General features: G+C 41.2%; 1 protein-coding gene across 3 annotated transcripts in view; it reads left to right on the top strand.

Annotated features, from left to right (window-relative positions):
* WDR75 (WD repeat domain 75) overlaps window positions 1-12,336 on the top strand; it is a 32,548-nt gene that overhangs the window by 3,440 nt on the left and 16,772 nt on the right. For all 3 annotated transcript variants that reach the window (XM_081336803.1, XM_081336804.1, XM_081336805.1), the window contains 6 exons: window positions 2,043-2,142; window positions 3,111-3,235; window positions 4,565-4,635; window positions 6,418-6,534; window positions 8,787-8,875; window positions 10,904-11,062. In XM_081336803.1, the coding sequence (XP_081192929.1) occupies window positions 2,043-2,142; window positions 3,111-3,235; window positions 4,565-4,635; window positions 6,418-6,534; window positions 8,787-8,875; window positions 10,904-11,062 (661 nt within the window). The remainder of the gene's footprint in view (window positions 1-2,042; window positions 2,143-3,110; window positions 3,236-4,564; window positions 4,636-6,417; window positions 6,535-8,786; window positions 8,876-10,903; window positions 11,063-12,336) is intronic.

Here is a 12,336-nt window from a genome sequence, read left to right as displayed (position 1 = left end):
AGGATGTACAATGTAACTGTTAGGCATAGGGCCAGGATGTGAACAGAGGTTCCTCAATATACGGTCTACTATAATTGCGGTTTCTTCTGATACAGTGGTTGTCCCTAAATGACCTCATGTTCAGCAACTGTTCAAACTTGTGACAGCAATGAATGAGTAGTACTTACAACTGGACCTCAAAGTTCTGGCGATTGCAGCATCCCCAAGCTCATGTGATTTTGATCTGGGTATTTGGTCCCCAGCACAGTTACAGAGATTTTGTGATATCCCAAGCATGACCATTTATGCCATGAGAAAAAACAGAATATTCCAGGAGTACCAGAGAACTCTATCCCTACCAAGGTTGCATTTTGCACATCCGTATCTTATCAGACACCCTATGATATGTTATCTTCTTCAAAGCTAAATTTGTTACTCAAAAGTACCACAGGCAGCTGGAAGGTAAAAATGTTCTGCACCACTGCACTGCAGGCAACATACTGTCCTAGTGGACGTTCACTTAAATATGAGAAGTATTAGTACCTGTTTATAAAGCCTTAGAAAAACCACACCACACCTGGAATGCTGCTTTCATTTTTGGTCACCACATTACAAAAAGATGTTGAGACTTTGGGGAAAAAAAGTGCAAAGAACAGCAACTAACGTGATTAAAGGCCTGGAGACTAAAACATACGAAGAACGCTTGCAGGACTTGGGTTTGCCTAGTCTAGAGAAAAGAAGGACTAGGGGTGTCATGATAGCAGTATTCCAGAATTTGAGAGGCTGCCACAAAGAGGAAGGGGTCAATTTATTTACCAAAGCGCCCGAAGGCACGACAAGAAACAATGGATGGAAACTAATCAAGGAGAGAAGAACCTGGAACTAAGGAGAAACTTCCTAACAGTGAGGACAATTAACCAGTGGAGTAGTTTGCCTTCAGAAGTTGTAGGTGCTTCATCACTGGAGGCTTTTAGGAAGAGATTGTATAGTCACTTGTCTGGAATGGTATAGGGCTGTGGCGAACCTGTGGCACGGGTGCCACAGGTGGCACGCGGAACCCTCTCTGTGGGCATGTGCGCCGTCACCCCAGTCCTAGGCCTTCAGCTGGGTTTTATAATTTTTTTCCGCTTTAGGCCCTGCCACCATGTGCAGGAAAAAAAAAGGTTCAATCGGTTTCAACTTCTCGCGGGAAAAAAAAAAGATCTCGCAAAGTTGGAATTGATTGATTGAACTTTTTAGTCCCACCCAGTCTGCCGTTACCACCACAGCCATGCCCACCCAATGGGCCACACCCACCCAATGGATTGCAGTTTGGGCACTCGGTCTCTAAAAGGTTCGCCATCACTGGTATAGGGTCTCACTTGAGCAGGGGGGGTTGGACTAGAAGATCTTCATGGTGCCTTCCAGCTCTATTTTGATGTTGCAATGGTTATATGGTCGCCTTCTACAGGCTTCTTTGCTGGCTTTCTACAAGCCATGTCAATAGGGAAGCTGGCAGGAGGTGGCAAATGATGACCACATCATGTCCTCACTTAATGACCCACGGTGATTTGCTTAATGACAGCAATGAGGAAGTGCCAGCTAAGCAATGTGGTTACATGACATCAGACTTTACGGCCACATTGCTTTGTGACCGAAATTCCTGTCCCAATTGCTGCTATTAACTGTGGACTACCTGTAATTTTGCAGATACTGTTTATGTGTGTTTTATTTAAATAATGCGGGGGCGGGGGAGGCATCCCTTTTTATCGAGTGAACTCAAGGCTGCTTAATAATGAAATGAAATAATCAGTTTGAATAATGTGCTTAACAATCATGGAAAGATTTTACTGTAATTGGGCATACATTTCAGTTGTACTGGCATAAGAGCAACTATGTTTTAACCAAGTCAAACCAAAAGAATAAACCACATTGGGAATATGGGACAGGGAGTATTTTTCTTGCTCTCCTGCTTTCAGAAGCTGCTTGGAACTTAGGACAAATTGTATTTCTTGCCAGGATTTCATCTTGAGATTGGCTGAGACTTAATAGAGGTATTGTGTTGCTGTGTTCTTTTCTTCCAGACATTTGTTGTTGGGTCCAAACTCTTTGCATTTTACACCCTGGCAAGTTTGGAGAATTCTGCATTTATCATCATTTCAAATCATAACGATGAAAAATCAGGTATGTTGTGACCTATGTCCATTTTGTTCTGTAGATCTTATGTTCTCGTAAACCTCTTTGAAACTTTTGTTAAAGAATGGAAGGCTAGGGTAAAATAAATTCATTGCTTGTGGCACTTTGCCTCTTGTATTATGAAAAATAAAAGTAGTCATGTATAAGCCCTCCTACGTTCTCAGAATTACGGACTTTATTTTAAGGTTATTTTCTTCTCCCCAGCTCAGGATTGCTAACTATTTGACAGGATTTTTAGATGTATACTTGTGGTAAGCAAGTTGCAAAAACAATACGAAGTGCTGCGATTGAATGCTAACAGTTTTATTATGATGTTTTTGTAAATCAGTGATCTAAAAAGCAACCTATCAATGTGTCATTCTTTTGGTATAAATAGAATAATGTAATCATATGGCTCTTGGAATTTGAAGACCTGTCATGTGAAGTAGTTAATAAACTTTTATGGTTAGGGTGATGTTCATTGGCTTTCCACAATGGGTGAAATGAAGGAGCATGATGAATTTATCCCAAAACTGAAGCCAAAGTAGATTTTTCTAAATTTAGCTCCAATTCTTTATCTCTCTCTAGAGCAGGGGTAGGCAACCTTGGCTCTTTTATGACTCGTGGACTTCAACTCCCAGAATTCCTGAGTCAGCTATGCTGACCACGAGTCGTAAAAGAGCCAAGGTTGCCTACCCCTGCTCTAGAGAGAATTTGGGGATGGGGGAGGGGAGAGCAGGTTAGGAAAAATTTCTCTTGTGAGTTCAATGAATGTGTTCTATAATTCAAGCCATAGGAGAAAATGGCCTGATTTATGCATTGTAGTAAGTCATAAAATGCTGTTTAATTTTGGTTCAATATGATAAGTGAACCTGATTGTTCTTCCTTAATCTGCGAGTCGTGATTAAATTAATATCTTACTGTCAGCTAGTATCCATTTGTACCAATGTATTAATAAGAAATATTTATTTCACCAGATACGTTTCAGCTAATGACAGTGAAACTTCCAAAAACACCCGATCAAGAAGTGGAAGCCAATGAGCTAGAAATGGTTTTAAATGGTGTAAGCCAGTCACCCAAATGTACTGCATTTGGAAGAGATGTATGTATACTTTCTTTATTGTTAAGCTGTAGCAAAATGGCTGATCCTGTGGAGATGGGTTAGTGGCTTGGTAATTCCCTGTTGTCACTTATGGGAAGATACCATCAGTCATCCCTCTCTTTCCGAAAATCTGTGCTGCCTTTTTGATGATTAAATGGTCAAAAATTAAAAGTATTTTTTTTTAAAACCACCACTACTTTTCAGTCAGGTAGTGCATGGCTGGCTGAGGAATTCTGGGAGTTGAAGTCCACGAATCATAAAGTGGCCAAGGTTGGGGACCTCTGAGGTAGTGTATAGGCAAGGGACTAGAATTTTCAGGCTTTTGTTTCCTCCTTGGGAGGTAAACCAATTTCATCAAAAATGAACGATGAACTCTGTAAAAAATCTATTTTAGTTTTAAATAAATACAATCCTCCAAGTAGACCAGAAGATGAATGGATTTCTGAGCCTACTGTCTGGCAAGGAGGATACATGCGTAACATACACATTATACCGAGAAATGTTTGGGATAATCAGGCTCCAGATCATTCTTTTTACCTCTCTGATTAGTCTGCTGCAGGAGAAAAGCAAAAATTTGGGCACATATCTATGATACGGGTGATAAAAAAAACTAGATGGCCTATTCAGGGAGTCAACAGTGCTTTATATGTCTCAGTCAGCATACATGCTGTTTCCTTTCCTCCTTCCCCAAAGTTCCTTCATGGTAAACTTTGTAAATTACAGTTTTTCCTCTTGACTAAAGGCTTGCTCCCCGTCCAGCTTGTGATGTGGAAACGGTTCATTTCAGTGACAGCTGAGTTGCATTATCAAACACGTAACTGCTTGGTCTTTTTAACAATGGAATGGGTAGCCTAATGATTTCCAGATGTCTTGTTCTACAACTTCTACGATCCGTTGTCATGTGTCATAATGACTGAGGCCGATGAAAGCAGGTCCAAAATATTTGCAAGGCACCAGATTGCCTCTCTGTGCATGAGGTCACTTTTCCGGGGTTGCTTTAAATTAATGGGCTTCTCTTGTAGTCCCCTATTAGTTGTTCCATTCCCAGCTGTTCTAATTATTTTTATAGTCAAATGAATGTTTTGATCTTGACAAGTATCTTGACGTAAAGATTTAAGATCTTGACAGAAAGTAAATCCAAGTTCATACCTTGCACCAAGTTATATTTTCCCCCCCTTGATTTTGGCTTATTACAGTTTATTCACTCATCCGTATATTCTAAAGCCCCCGGTTCGCAACTTAAAGTGGTATTTTCAACAAATTGCTTAAGCAAAGTAAGATTTAAATTGAAGCTGGTTGAAATTTCCAACTATATTTTCATTGTGACAGGGTGAATATGTAGTATCAGCCTGGAAGCTTCGTCTTGTGGTTTGTTTCTTCAAGAAGAATAAGATTTACAGGTGAGAATTAAAAGTATAACTTGACTACTGTGGAATATCCAAAGCGATATAAATCAGTTGTTCTTCTTTACTTCCTCTTTTGGCTGTAGAGGGATGAATCTGTTGATTTGAATTTTTAAAAAAAAAGAACATCCAATTCGGATTTAACCAGTTAAAATTGATTAGGTTTTCTGTAAGTATGTGTGGCTACTACAAATAAAAACTATTTATAAACCAGTAATGAAAGTGCTTTTTTGAAGTTTCTGGCTTCATCTTTAAAGCCATGAATGACAAGGGGGCAGGATACATGTGGGGCCACCTCCCTCTGAGGATGTCTTCCTGTCCCAACAAGATGGATAGGGTGAGCATGGTGCGAGTTCTTTCCCTTGAACGTTTCTGTCTAGTGCAGGGGTGTCAAACTCAATTTCATTGAGGGCCGCATCAGCATTGCGGTTGCCCTCAGGGGGCCGGGTGGGTGTGGCCAGGGTGGGCATGGCCTACTGGGTGGGCGTGGCTAAAGTCTGTATGGCCTGCTGGGTGGGCGTGGCCAGCTCTACATCATTCGCATCAAGGGTGCCTATGGGGGCCTGGGCAGGAGTGGGACAGATCTGAGGGTCTCTGGCAGGAGGAGGATCTCTGGGCCAGGGCCAAGGCAGTGGGGGCCGTTCCCTCCCTGTTTCCAGGATGGCTTCGCGGGCCGCATGAAACCACTTCGCGGGCCGGATCTGGCCCCCGGGCCTTGTGTTTGACATGTCTGGTCTAGTGGGACCTAGGAGGTGTGCCTTCTCGACAACCAGCCCTGTCCTTTTGCAACACCCTTTCCCCTTAAGATTTGACAGGCCCCTATCCTGCTGGCCTTGTGGAAACCTAGGAAGAGGTGGCCTTTAACACATCCTTACTATGTATAGGAGATGGAGCCCTGGGAAGTCTCATGTTTTTTGCCCTAGATGTGTCAGGAGCATTGAGAGATTCTTTGTTGGATTTTAATGGCTTGTTTTTACTATTTTACTATTGCTTATAAGCTGCCCAGGATTGTGATTCATAAGATGGATGTATATATAAAATGCTTAAATAAAAATTCTAATAATATGAATTTGTTTATTTATACCGCCCATCTTGCCTAGAGGCAACTTGTTGCGAGTTGTGGTTACGATTTGCTTTAAATAACAGCATGCAATTTGGGGAAAAAATGCAAAAGATCAAATGCTTACCACTGTTTGGTTGGCCCAGATTTTAAAGGTTTCTGTGGATATTGATTAAGCATTTTCTATTTTGCCTTCCTAGAATTCTTTCTTAGAAGAGAAAGATGTGGAAAGGTCAAGTATCTTTCAAACTCAGTCCTTACATGTTCCAGAATCTCCAGTCCATTCAATTTCGGCGGTTGGCATAATTGATTTCCATCCAGGGACAGCAATGAAAGAGAAAGGAAAATAGATTCAGGGAGAAATTAAAAAGAGATATATGTTCTTCTTCATAGAATCCATTCCTATCTCCCAAACCTTTTGAACATAGAAGTGTCGAATAATTTAGTTGGAAGATGGCTGGACTCCTGAATACCAAGCAAATGAAATGCATGTCAAAATAGATACAGAGATGACAGCAATATTCTGAATCCGTTTCTGAATAGACTTCAAACGGTAGTCCCATGTAGACGCTATTGCAGTCTTCTATCTCTGTGTTGTTAGATACGCTGCATTCCGGTTAGGAGATGGCTCTTGCTGTTAGCATTTTAATTTTGTTAATTTCTTGGCTAATTCTGCTTAACAGCTGCAACTAACTAAGCTCTAACTTTTATTTTTGAAGCTTCTCTGTAGGTAAAAATCTTAGAAATGCTTCGAACAGCCATTTCACCTGTGTAGCCTGTCACCCGAAGGAAGACTGCATAGCAAGTGGACACAAAGATGGCAAAATTCGTCTTTGGTGAGGCAAGCATTCGTTATTCTTGGGATGGGCAGCTGTTTCTAAGCACATATTTCCTGAAAAATGTAAGCTCAGAGTGTTAACCTCTGGCCACCAGCATACCCAAGTGTATGGCAAAACTGTACTGCCTAGAATAGATCAAGGGTGTCCAACCTTTTGGCTTGCCTGGGCCTCACTGAGTGAAGAGGAGTTGTCCTGGGCTGCATATAAACCATATGTAGTTAGATGTATATAAATAGCAAACCTCCATAATAATAATAATAATAATAATAATAATAATAATAATAATAATAATAATAATAATAATAATAATAATAATAATAATAATAATAATAATAAGAAGAAGAAGAAGAAGAAGAAGAAGAAGAAGAAGTAGTAGTAGTAGTTGGAAGGGACCTTGGAGGTCATCTAGTCCAACCCCCTGCTCAGGCAGGAAACCCTACAGGCAGATGGCTGTCCAGTCTCTTCTTAAAAACCTCCAGTGTTGGAGCATTCACCACTTCTGGAGGCAGGTTGTTCCACTGGTTAATTGTTCTAACTGTCAGGAAGTTTCTCCTTAGTTCTAGGTTGCTTCTCTCCTTGACTAGTTTCCATCCATTGCTTCTTGTCCTGCTTTCAAGTGCTTTGGAGAATAGCTTGGCTCCCTCTTCTTTGTGGCAGCCCCTGAGATATTGGAACACTGCTATCATGTCACCCCTCCCCCTTCTCTTCCTTAAACTACACATACCCAATTCCAGCAACCGTTCCCTATATGATCTTGGGGTTGCATTACTAGTTGTCTAGGGCTGTATGCAGTCTGCAGGTTGAGCATGCCTGGTCTAGAGCTTGGTAAAAAGCTGTTTTCCAATGAATTGAAGACTCGTCAGATGAGAATATGTTGACTGCAGATTGCAAGATGGCACTGATTTATTGCAAATTAAGAAAAAAAAGTCACTCTGAAGAGAATGGAGGGGGATTCAATCCATTACAGATCACAAGACTATAAATAAAATTAATACTGTCAAGCCCAGCTTGAAATATCATATACAGAGAAATAAAACCTTAAGACAACGAGCCTTGACAATAAGCAGCATAATGCTCATTTTTGGAAGACTACTAGCAGATTCCTCTGATAGTAGATTAAATGTATTAACATTCCTAAATTTTAATCAGAGGCGATGATTATCCTTCATGGTAATGTGGATTAATAATATGGCGTGAGGGGCTGCATTCAGAACATAAAAAGGAAAGAATTTTTTTTCCAGAAGGCTGTTGCAATTAGAGGACAGTCTTATGGCAAAGAATTCAGATTTGCAGGGATATTGTAGCTAAAATTACTTGTCTTGAGTGATGGGACTTTCTTTGAGATCATTCTTGGGGCTAATGACAAAAAATGTATGCAAAGCTATGTAAGTTTGATGAATCAGTGAATGACAGCAGGAGGCGTTCAGCTCTTAATCCAGATGTTTTCTATATGTGAAGAAAAAAAATAGTTTTTGACGGCATTGAAAAAAAAACATGCATTTCATTATATGTTTGGCTACACACTTGATTCAAAACATTTATTGAGAATGAAATAGAAAGCTGGTATGGTTGCTACAAGGCACCATGTTCTAGTGCATTTATTTTGCAACAGTGTCTTTGGGCCCAGAAAGTTCCTTGGGATGGGATAGTTTAAAAAACTTATAGATGGAGGCTTGTTGCCTTCGGCAAATGGCTCTTTATAACTGGCCACATTCACTGTAACACTTACTTTGTGAATAGACACTTCTCTCATGACAACTATTTTGTATGTGACAGAGGTGTGATCTCAAAATTCCAGATCTTACCCATCCCTGAGCAATTGTCTTCTGTACTCTTCTCTGGCTCATATGTAAAGGCTTTGCTTTTCAAAAATGGTTATTACTTATCCCTTTACGGTAGTTTACATCCCGGCAAGTGATACACCTGAGAAAGCAGATATGTCTTTTCACCTGAATTTTCTTTGGTAGGGGCTAGGTACAATGTAAAAAGTAAATACTTTTACTTTGCAAGCTGAAAAATTAAAAATACTTAGCACCGATGCCTTCAGCTTAAGTGTCTTTGGATGTGCAGATTTCAGTTGTCCTCAGTTCTCTGTATTAGCTACCCTGGCTGGCTAGAGAGAGAAATTCACACCACTGGATTGGGGAAAAGGTTGGTTTAATGCTTGACCAAAGTGATTTGGATATTAGCTCCTCTTTAACTCTTGAGAAGTTAAGAGCAATTCAATGTGTGTTTTTTTATTCCTGTAGGAGAAATTTTAACCATAAGAGAGAATATACATTTTCTACAATGCACTGGCATCACAATGAAGTTATCGATCTTGCTTTCTCTGTAGAAGGTAAAATTGCCTGAGTTATGAAAGCCCAATTTTAAGAGGGAATATTTCGGAGTATTCTGTGTGCTACTAATCTTTTAAGCACACACATTTGGATGACCTGCAAATGTGCCGACTGCTGAAAATGTAATACAAAAGCATCAAACATACAAGAAAAACAGTTTATAAAGTTTTCTCCACAATTGTTTTTATTGGGTATTGTTGTAGATTGTGATACTAAAGAAGTTAATTTGATGTTGAACTTGATAACAGCAGCACGGTTACTGGTGGGACAATATTGGAAGAAGGATACTTTGCCTACTATAGAAGAATGGGTACTTAAGGTATCGAATCTTGCAGAAATGTCTAAGATTTCTGCTTATTTGAAGGATCACTCGCAAGAAAGATATATTTCAGTTTGGAGGAGATGGATAGATTATATTCAGAATAAATATGGGACTAAAAAGTTCCATTTAGCTTATGAGTAGATTTTAGATTGTTATTAATTCTAGTATTAGTATTGATTATATTTTTGTTTAAGTTATTATGTTTTTAATAATTTGAATGTATCTTATGTTAAAGGGGAGTTAAAGCACATTATGAATTTGGTTAATTTTATAATGGATAATATTAGTTAGAATATGATTATTATATTTATAACCCTGTATTCAGCTCTGGGAAGTGGGGGGGAAGGGGGGTGGTTTGGGGCGGGTGGGTTTTGGGGATATGTATTGTAAAATTTTTTTTTGTAAAACTCTAATAAAAAAAACATATAAGAAAAACAGTTTGATATACTAAATGCAGGTAGTCCTCGACTTATTACAGTTCATTTAGTGACCGTTCAAAGTTACGACGATGCTGAAAAAAGTGACTTACGACCGCTTTTCACACTTAAAACAATAGCAGCGTCCCCATGGTCACGTGATCAAAATTCGGAGGCTTAGCAACTGACTCGTATTTATGACGGTCGCAGTGTCCCGGGATCATGTGATCACCTTTTGCAACCTTCTGGCAAGCAAAGTCAGTGGGGAAGCCATATTCACTTAACAACCACGTTACTGACTTTTTAACAACTGCGGCGATTCACTTAACCACTGTCAAAAAATGGGGCAAAACTCACTTTACAAATGCCTCACTTAGCAACAGAAATTTGGGGTTCGATTGTAGTTGTAAGTCGAGGACTACCTGTAAATCTATCAAAGACGAGGGTTTAGAAATGGGTTCACAGCAAAAACAGAATCACGGTTATAGGTTGATTAATGGCAAGGTAACAAAATGGTTATGCCTGTTTTATGTCAGTGTACGTGAACAGGGAGGCTGAGCCATTTCCTAAGTAGCCGGGGGAAAATCAGTTGTCTCGGTTGGAAAATTCTGGACCTTGCCAAGCACTTGAGGTGGCCCCTGTGGTGTTTATTTTATTCTTGGCTTCTTATTTGAACAGGAAAGAGGAGGAATTTTGCTGTGTGGCAGCAGAACATATTTTTCTGCTAACGTAAGCAAAGTGTAAGGTTTGGCTTGAAAATCCTGCTTCTTACGTGAAAAGAAAAGCCTTAATCCCTTGTTAAAGCAAATGTTAACTGTAGCATTGTAGAAGTGGAATTTCGGTTTGTGAGACCTGTTATATACAGAGATAAAAACATATGCTTGTTATACACCTTTCCAGCAGGACATTTACCACACAGAGCGCTGCACAATTTGGAGGGAGTCAGTTCACTGAGCTCATTCCTCAGGCGTTTTGTGCAAGGTTGTGGTCTCATTGCCCTTTTTAATTCCACTTAGTGTGACAAGACCTCGTAGGCTCCAAATACTTGTACAGGCTGCTCAGCCAAAGCAAGAGTTGGCTTTACTTCTTATTAGCAATGGCATAAACGTAAAATAATTTAAATCACTGGAGTACATTGAAAACAATTGAGAACAGCTGCTCAGTTATTCTTGGCTTCTTATCTGTTATTCTTACTGTAAGTTATTATAAGTTATTCTCTTATTGGTTGTTAATAGATTCATCCGCCCTCTTGACTCATTTTTTTCTTCTTCTTTTGTTTGGGACAACAGGCACTAGTCTCCTGAGTGGTGGGATCGAATCTGTGCTGGTTCAGTGGCGAGATGGGTCAGATGCTAAAAAGGAATTCTTGCCTCGTTTAGGGGCCACGATACAGCATATCTCTGTCTCACCTGATGGAACTCTTCTTTGTACTTCACATTCCGATAACAGTAAGGCCAAACTGGGAAGATTTGTAAATGTTTTTTTGGTTTAACACGGGTGTCAAACTCAATTTCATTGAGGGCCGCATCAGCATTGCGGTTGCTCTCAGGGGGCCGGGTGGGTATGGCCAGGATGGGTGTGGCCTACTGGGTGGGCGTGGCTAGAGTGCGTATGGCCTACTGGGTGGGCATGGCCAGCTCTACATCGTTCGCATCAAGGGTGCCTATGGGGGCCTGGGCAGGAGTGGGACAGATCTGGGGGTCTCTGGCAGAAGGAGGGTCTCTGGGCCAGGGCCAAGGCAGTGGGGGCCGTTCCCTCACTATTTCCAGGATGGCTTCGTGGGCCACATGAAACCACTTTGCGGGCCGGATCCGGCCCCCGGGCCTTATGTTTGACATGTCTGGTTTAACATAGGAAATTTGTTGTAATATACGAGTAGTCCTCAACTGGTCGCTTAATGACCCTTCAGAGTTACAGCAGATTTCCTCTTCCCCCCTCCTTCCACGACTTGGTCCCAAAATTATGGCTGCTGCAATGCTGCACTGGGGAGCTGTTGGGCCTCCAGATATTTTGGAGTCCAGCTTCCATAACTTACTGTGCTGATTAGACCAGGGCTTTTCAACCTTTTCACCCATAGTACCACTTTTAGGATATGGCAATATCCAAGTACCACCAGTCGCCTAGCAAGGTGTCAAAAACTTGATGACCAAAAAAAAAAAAGGAAAAAAGTGATGAAGTACAGCTAGTCCTCGACTTACAACAGTTCGCTTAGTGACTGTTCGAAGTTACAATGGCACTGAAAAAAGTGCCCCCCAAGCCACAGCTGAGCAAGACACCTGCCTGCCTGCCCGGCGGTGCTCTTCCTCCTATCCGAGGTTTTCATTGTTGTGAGCATTTCTGTTGAGGATTGGCAGCGGGGGTGAGGGGGGATGTTTGGTTTTTATTCCCCACCCCCCTGCTGGGTGATTGCAGCAGATTTTGGTCACTTCACATGACCCTGGGACACTGACCATCATAAATATGAATCAGTTGCCAAGTGTCTGAATGTAAATCACAAGACCCTGGAGATGCTGCAACATTCCAGCTGATCGGCGCTTCTTCTGGGCTCAGCAGAAGCGCCAGGATCAGCGCTGAGCTCCAGCTGGAGCCTGGCGCTAATCCTGGAGCTTCCGCTGAGTCCTGACAGCCCCGAAGAAGCACTGATCCTGGCGCTTCCACTGAGCCCTGACTGCCCTGCAGCTCCAGCCATCTCTCGCTCAGGCTTGTGCGGTGCTGCCATTGG

Source organism: Vipera berus (genome assembly GCF_964194415.1).
Source record: "Vipera berus genome assembly, chromosome: 1".
Lineage (NCBI taxonomy): Eukaryota > Metazoa > Chordata > Lepidosauria > Squamata > Viperidae > Vipera > Vipera berus.
Note: the sequence above shows the minus strand (reverse complement) of the source record. Positions and strands in the feature narration are given on the sequence as shown.